At 52.6% G+C, this 7,667-nt stretch overlaps 1 protein-coding gene across 1 annotated transcript in view; it reads right to left on the bottom strand.

Moving 5' to 3' along the window:
* The window catches only part of ANKRD2 (ankyrin repeat domain 2), a 12,186-nt gene extending 4,863 nt beyond the window's left edge, over window positions 1–7,323 (bottom strand). The window contains 6 exon segments of the mRNA XM_017502763.2: window positions 1,510–1,617; window positions 1,714–1,872; window positions 2,153–2,254; window positions 7,143–7,231; window positions 7,234–7,287; window positions 7,290–7,323. Coding sequence (XP_017358252.2) covers window positions 1,510–1,617; window positions 1,714–1,872; window positions 2,153–2,254; window positions 7,143–7,231; window positions 7,234–7,287; window positions 7,290–7,308 — 531 coding nt within the window. The 5' untranslated portion in view covers window positions 7,309–7,323.
* Window positions 7,324–7,667: the final 344 nt, after the last annotated feature.

Genomic DNA, 7,667 nt, shown 5'->3' on the forward strand with positions numbered 1-7,667 from the left:
AGAACAGAATGGACATGTAGTCAAAGTCTACAGTAATGCAGACCAAAGGTGGGAAACCACTAATGGGCTAAATTCCAGGATATGAGAGCAAGAAAGCACCCCAGGAAGTGTGGAACAGGCAGTTTCAGGGAAAACAAAAAGAAGCATGATGGGTGATGGAAAATTTTGAAAATATGGCTGCAAGGGGCCTGGCATGGTGGCTCACACCTGTAATCCCAGCAGTTTGGGAGGCTGAGACGGGGGATCATCTGAGGTCAGGAGTTCAAGACTGGCTAACATGGTAAAACCCAGTCTCTACTAAAAATAGAAAAATTAGCCAGGCATGGTGGTGGGCACCTGTAATCCCAGCTACTTGGGAGGCTCAGGCAGAAGAATCACTGAACCTAGGAGGCAGAGTTTGCAGTGAGCCAAGATTGTGCCACTGCACTCCAGCCTGGGTGACAGAATGAGACTCCATCTCAAAAAAAAAAAAAAAAAGAGAAAATATGGCTGCACAATATTGTGAATGTAATTAATGGTAATTAATGCCACTGAATTGTACACTTAAAATGGTCAAAGTGGCATATTTCATGTTATGTTTTACCTTGATAAAAAAATAAAAATAGGCCAGGTGTGGTGGCTCAAGGCTGTAATCCCAGCACTTTGGGAGGCTGAGGTGGGAGGATTGATTGAGCCCGGGAGGCAAGGGTTGCAGTGAGCCAAGATTGTGCCATTGCACTCCAGCCTGGGAGACAGAGTGAGACTCTGTCTCAAAAAAAAAAAAATCAGTACTATACCATGAAAAACAAAAATATCATATCTTAGCATGTGCTTGATAGTTTCTTCATTCAGTGAATACTCACTGAGGTGCTAATATTCCTTTTACCAAATATATACATATATATACATACATATACATATATATATTATACATATATATATATATAGAGAGAGAGAGAGAGAGGGAGAGAGAGAGTCTCTCTCACTCTGCTGCCTAGGCCGCTCTTGAACTCCTAGGCTCCAGTGATCCTCCCACCTTGACCTCCTAAAGTGCTGGGATTACAGATGTGAGCCACGCATGGTGTCCAGCCTAATATTCCATCTGATCACCATAACATATTGTGAGGGAAGTAGGCCATTTTACAGAGAAAGAAACTGAGGCATGGAGAGGGCACCAACCCAGCCACAAATCCCACGCTTGTGAGTGGCAAAGATGGGATCTGAGCCCACATCTTCTGGTCATGGTCTCTTTTTATTTGATTCAATTTTTCTTTCTTTCCTAAACAAACGTGACATTTGTTACCCTCTGCAGGTGATTCGAGTTGGAAAAGGGTCTAAGGATTTAGGTCAATTCCTGTGCGGGGAAGGGACACCCTATTCTGAGCCCCCCAGCCACCCATCCATCCAAAGAACACCTGTGCCTCCTCTCAGGCGCACAGCGTGCTGACCCAGAGTGGGCTGACCCAGGAGCTGAGCGGAGTGGGGTGGCAGCTGACAGGGAGGCTGGTCGGGGGCGGCTGGGAGCATCACCTGGTCGCACGTGTCAGCGGACCCCCCGTCAGCCAGGAACTTCTCAATGACCTTCATTTTCCCCTCCACCGCGGCTTTCAGGAAGGTCTCCTCATCCACAGGGCCGGTCTGCAGGTGTGGATGCAGCAGTCATGGGCCCGCCCGCGACCCGAGGCCTCCCGGGCTCCCCCCGCCCCCACGCAGTGTCCTCCCCAGGACCCTTACGATCTCCTCGGGCTCCGGGGGCGGCTCATGCGAGGCGGCCAGGGCGTCCCGCTTCTTCTGCTTGCGTTTCTTCCGCAGCTCGATGAGGTTCTGGATCCCGCCCACGTCGATGATCTCTCGCCGCAGGTCCAGGGATGTCTTGCGCACGCGCTCTTGGCCCTGAGCGGGGATGGCCTATCAACCCCCAGGCTGGGCAGAGAGGTTGGGGGGCTTGGGAGACCTCTGAGCTGAGCTGGTGGGAGGATGGGGTGGGCAGGGAGACCTTCTCAAGAAAGAAGGAACCAAGGTCTAACCCTCCTTCCGGGCCTAGATGGTTCTAAGATTGGGGGAATTCTGACTCAACAGCTCTGGGGCGGGTGGAGATTCTGCCGGGGTGCTGAACTGCTGGACCATGGGCCACGTGGGGAGAGGTGCAGACACTGGGTCCTCCCGGGCTTACCTTCACCTTCTGTAGGCCTGCACTCTGAGCCCCGTGGTGCTTCTCATCCTCCAGCACCAGCAAGTCCATGGGCAGCTTCTGGCGTTCGGCTCCCCGGAGTTTCTGCGATTCAAGGAGAGCACCTTCTCCAGGACCCAAGGAGACAGGTAGCCTCTCCCCTAACCACGCCAAGGACACTCCACAGGGACCTCCTTCTGGGTGGTCTCAGAGCCCTTCTGGCTGATCCTGGAGAGCCCTCAGCAAGGGCAGTGCCCCTGGAGAGACCCCCAAAAGGGGCGAGTTCCCCACCTCAGCCTCAGCCCCAGTCCCAACCCTGAGCTCAGACACCTGCCCGCTGACTGGCCTGGATCTCTGCAAAACATTAACAGCCACCAGAGTGAGGTTTTCATGAGATTAAATATAGTCACTCTTTCAAGCATCAAGATTTTTTTTTCTTTACTTTTTTTGGCATTAAAAATTCACTTTGGCTGAGTGTGGTGGCGCCAGGCTTCAGTCCCAGCTGCTGGGGAGGCTGAGGCAGAAGCACTGCTCAATCCCAGGGGTTTGAGACCAGCTTCAGAGACATAGCAAGATCCTGTCTCTAAAAATAAATAGGCCAGCCACAGTGGCTCACATCTGTAATCCCAACACTTTGGGAGGCTGAGGTGGGAGGATCGCTTGAGCCCAGAAGTTTAAGATCAGCCTGGGCAATATAGGGAGACCTCGTCTTTACAAAAAAGGTAAATAATGAGCCAAGCATGGTGACTTTTGCTGTCGTCCCAGCTACTCGGGAGACTGAGGTGGGAGGATTGCTTGAGCCCAGGAAGGGGAGGTTGCAGTGAGCCAAGATCATGCTACTGCGCTCCAGCCTGTGTGATGAGAAAGAGGGAGAGAGGGAGAGAGGGAGGTGTGTGTGTGTGGCCGGGGGGGAGTGGGGAGAGAGAGAGAGAGAGAGAATATGACCCTGCCTCAAAAAATGAATAGGCCAGGCACGATGGCTCACTCCGATGATCCCAGCACTTTGGGAGGCCGAGACAGGTGGATTGCTTGAGCCCAGGGGTTCGACACCATCCATGGGCAACATGGTGAAATTCCATCTCTACTAAAAATACAAAAATTAGCCAGGCATGTTGGCACGCACTGTAGTCCCAGCTACTCAGGAGGCTGAGGCACAAGAATCTCTTGAACCCAGGAGGTATATGTTGCAGTGAGCCAAGATTGCACCACTGCACTGCAGCTTGGGCAAGAGAGTGAGACTTGGTCTCAAATAATAATAATAATAATGTTTTTAAATAAACAAATAATTCACTTTGATGAAATAATTGTGATGAGAGAGAATTGTTTCTTACATGGCCTTACTCTGCAATATACAATCTGGGAATTCTCTGTTAGATACCTTTTTTTTTTTCTCAGTTGTCACTGACCTGTGAAGTCTAGAGCTTGGAAACTATTGCTTTCAGGGGAACAGGGCAATGGGAGCAGCAGCTCCTCAGCCTTCAGCCTGAAATGGGCTCTAAATCTGAAACTTCTTCTCACTGTAACCCAGGTTCGATGCCTGCCAGGTCTCCTCTGCATTTGCCCTCTGATTTTCCTGGACTGCTTCTTCTCTCTTTGCGATGTGCTGGCACCCCCACCCCTGCAGTCCCCACCATGCAGCTTGTGTGGCTGTGTCCAGAAGCAATTGCCCAGGTCGGAGGGTCCAGGGTCGATGTGGCAGCTGGGAAGGAGGCCACCCTGACAGAACACTTGGGTGCCTTTCACATTCTTCCTGAGCTCTCACACTAGCTCCTTCAAGATGGTTTTGAGAGTGGATTTGCCAAGTCTTCATTCTGAAGTCCTATTTGCCACTGCTTTCTCCCTTTCATGTTGGACTTTGTGGTTGGAGGTCTCCTCGGTGCTGGCCTAACCTGAAACACTGAATCTTCTTCAAAGGACGAGAGAGAACGTGGGGCTGCAGCTAGTGCTGCATGTGGGACTCTGGCTGGGCTCACCAGGGAGCATCCAGAGGGCCAGCTTGTGTCTTAATCACCTTGGTGTCCCCAGCATCTGTGATTGGCCCTAGCACATAGTAGGTGCTTCGGCATCTCTGCTAACCCTTAAGTTCTCAGTGATGACCTAACCCAGTAAGCTCCCCTCAATGGACCTCCAGCCCCTGCGCTGGCCTCTGGGGCCCTCCTTCCCCTCCCACCCTGGGGATGGGGCACAGACTAGACAGAAGCTCTCCTCCAAGAACCCTGCCAGGCTGAGGCCTGGTAGAGACAACTGACGACTCTAGTGCTCACCCACATCTTCCCCAGATGCTATAGCCCTTCATTTCAGGTTTGTCTTTGTGGGCTGACACACAGTAGGTGCTCAATAACTGTTTGCTGCATTGAATGTAAGTTCATGAAACACAAAGCTCCCACCAGTGATTACTTCATAGACTGTCGTGCAGATTAAATGACAGAATGCCTGTAAAATGCTTAGCACAGGGCCTGGCATTGGTGTCCTGCCAGCTCTGTAGCTATATTTATTGGATGAATGAACGGAAGAGCACTGCTCTGCACCCCCTTGCTGAAGGTCCCTGTGTCTAGTGGCAGCACTCCAGAACTGGCACAGCAGCATGACTCACCTGCCTGGCGCCAGCCAACCATAGGCACATGCCCTTGGGGGAGCAAGAAGTGGGATTCCTAGAGATCCAGGGATGCTTGCCCCAGCCAGCACTCAGTCCAGGCTCTTTCCTGACCTCATCTCTTCTTCCCTTGGTGTCCTGACCCTTCCCTCCTCCTCACCCCTCATTCAGTCACACTCCTTTTTTTGAATGGCATCTACCTCCAAACTGATATATCTCCTCCTCTCAATTCCTATTAGGGCCAGCCTTTTCCAACCAGTTCTCAGGGCCATCAGAGCTGCCTTCCTAAAATAGGCCAGATGGCACCACTCTCCCTCACTCAATAGCATCTAGTGGCTCCTCACTGCCCACAGAATAAATATGTATTTTTTTCTTTTTTTTAAGACAGAGTCTCATTCTGTTGCCCAGGCTGGAGTGCAGTGGTGCAATCTTACTGCAACCTCAGCCTCCCGGGTTCAAGTGATTCTCCAGCCTCAGCCTCTCAAGTAGCTGGGACTACAGGTGCATGCCACTACACTGAGCTAATTTTTGTATTTTTAGTAGAGATGGGGTTTCACCATATTGACCAGGCTGGTCTAAAACTCCTGACCTCATGATCTGCCTGCGCTGGCCTCCCAAAGTGCTAGGATTACGGGCGTGAGCCACCACACACAGCCCAGAATAAATATCTTTTACATGGCCCTCTCTGGCTTGTGTCTTTCCAGCCTTAGTCCTACTACCAGACTTTCTCAAAGCAGCCATGCTTTCACTCACGGAAACTCTAGCTCCTGCATTTCCTTAGGCTGGAATACCCTCCACCATCCTGGACTCCACTAAGTCTTCCTGAAGGCCCAGCTCAGGTATCCTCCTGTCCACAGAGGAGTCCTCTTTTTTTTGGACATAGTCTCACTCTGTCTTCCAGGCTGAAGTGCGGTGGCACAATCTTGGCTTACTGCAACCTCCACCTCCCGGGTGCAAGCAATTCTCCTGCCTCAGTCTCCAGAGTAGCTGGGATTACAGGTGTCCACCACCATTCCCAGCTAATTTTTGTATTTTTAGTAAAGACAGGGTTTCACCATGTTGGCCAAGGCGGTCTCGAACTCCTGACCTCAGGTGATCCACCCACCTAGGATCTCGGATCTCAAAATGCTGGGATTACAGGCTTGAGCCACTGCACCTGGCCCTGCCCACAGAGGAGTCCTTGAGGGCGCTCAGAACAATTCATGAGCTCCTTGTGTTCCTCCCCTTCTGATTCACACCTCTATTTAGCCATTTCTTCCCTCTGCCTTGTTTCTTAGTTGACCATGAAACTGACAAGTGGGCTAAAATGAATGCTGGGTTGGTAAAAAGAAGGCAGGGTCTGGGCCTCAGTGGTCCACCCATTTCTACAGCTCTGGGCTCCTGGCAGAGCTGACACTAGATCAAGTATTAATTTAAATAAAATGAAGAGTAGGGGCTGGGTGCAGTGGCTTACACCTGTAATTTCAGTATTTTGGGAGGCTGAGGCAGGTGGATCACACCTGTAATTTCAGTATTTTGGGAGGCTGAGGCAGGTGGATCACACCTGTAATTTCAGTATTTTGGGAGGCTGAGGCGGGTGGATTGCCTGAGGCCAGGAGTTCGAGACCAACCTGACCAACATGGTGAAACCCCCGTCTCTACTAAAAGCACAAAACTAGCCAGGTGTGGTGGCGCACGCCTGTAATCCCAGCTACTTGGAAGGCTGAGGCAGGAAAATCACTTGAACCCAGGAGGCGGAGGTTGCAGTGAGCTGAGATTGTGCCACTGCACGCCAGCCTGGGCGACAGAAGGAGACTCCATCTCAAAAAAAAAAAAAAAAAAAAAAAAAAAGAGTAGGACAAGTAGCACCCCTGCCTCACTCCACTTCCTTATCCCAGAGAAAATGGAATTGCCCAGAACACCACACTCCAAAGGCCTCCCCAAGGGTGGCCAGCAGGCTCCAAAAATCCATGCTTCCTTTCCCAGCATTCCTTCCTCACTCTGTTCCTCACTCTGTTCCTCACTCTCCTCTTCAGTGGCCAAACACTGGTGTTACCCTGCTCCAGCCTCCCACTCAAGTCGCAGGGGGTCGCAGGGCCACACATTCCAGACAGTCCCGGGCAGCACCCAGCTGTCTGCCTTGTACAGCCCAGTCTCTCAGGGCCCAGGAGAGTGGGCAGTCTCAGGAGACCCAGCTCAGCTCCCCACCCCACTGACTCAATTTTGGAGGCTGAAGTCTCAGTCTTCCGCTGCCAGCAATACTCCCTGCCAGTAATGCCCTGGGACAGGAATGAGACTCAGCCGGGCTCTTGGCAACATCTGGCCCTCCCCACCACAGGTGTAGCAGCTAGGCTCTCCCTCCCCTTGACAGCAGAGCTGATCTCCCCAAACCCCCTTGGGCCTGTCCACCCCTGCCCGCACCTCATTCTCCTCCTCCTGTGCCAGTCGCTGCTCGATGAGCGCCGTGGCCCTCTGCACTGCCTCGGAGTCCTCCATGGTGCTGTCCATGTGGCCTCTGCAGGCCACAGGGGCTTGGGGGCTTTATAGGCCAGAGCACCCACCCCGCCCAGCTGGGCGCCTTTGCCATGAGCTCACCGGCCTAATTCTCCACCTGCTTCCCCAACCTGTCACCTTCACCTCGGGCAGCCCCAGGGAGCAGGGGGAGCCAGGGCCAGGGAGCAGGGCCAGTTGCTCCGCCAACTCCTGGCCTATTAGAGCCGGAGGGCACCGTGTCCCAAGAGCAGGGCTGCAGGAAGAAGCATGTCCAGCCTCTGTCCTGAGCACTTGGGCCTGGCTGGGCCTTAGCCAAGGGCAGCTAGGCTGCACAAGGGACCTGCCGGCTGCATGCTGTAGCCCAGATGACAGTGCCACCTGCTGGATGCCTGGAAACCCTGCTCAGCCAGCTCCAGGAAAGGGGCCTGAAAACCACACGTGGGACCAGGACAG

The sequence above is a fragment of the Cebus imitator genome, unplaced genomic scaffold, assembly GCF_001604975.1.
Source record: "Cebus imitator isolate Cc_AM_T3 unplaced genomic scaffold, Cebus_imitator-1.0 Scaffold299, whole genome shotgun sequence".
NCBI classification, from domain to species: domain Eukaryota; kingdom Metazoa; phylum Chordata; class Mammalia; order Primates; family Cebidae; genus Cebus; species Cebus imitator.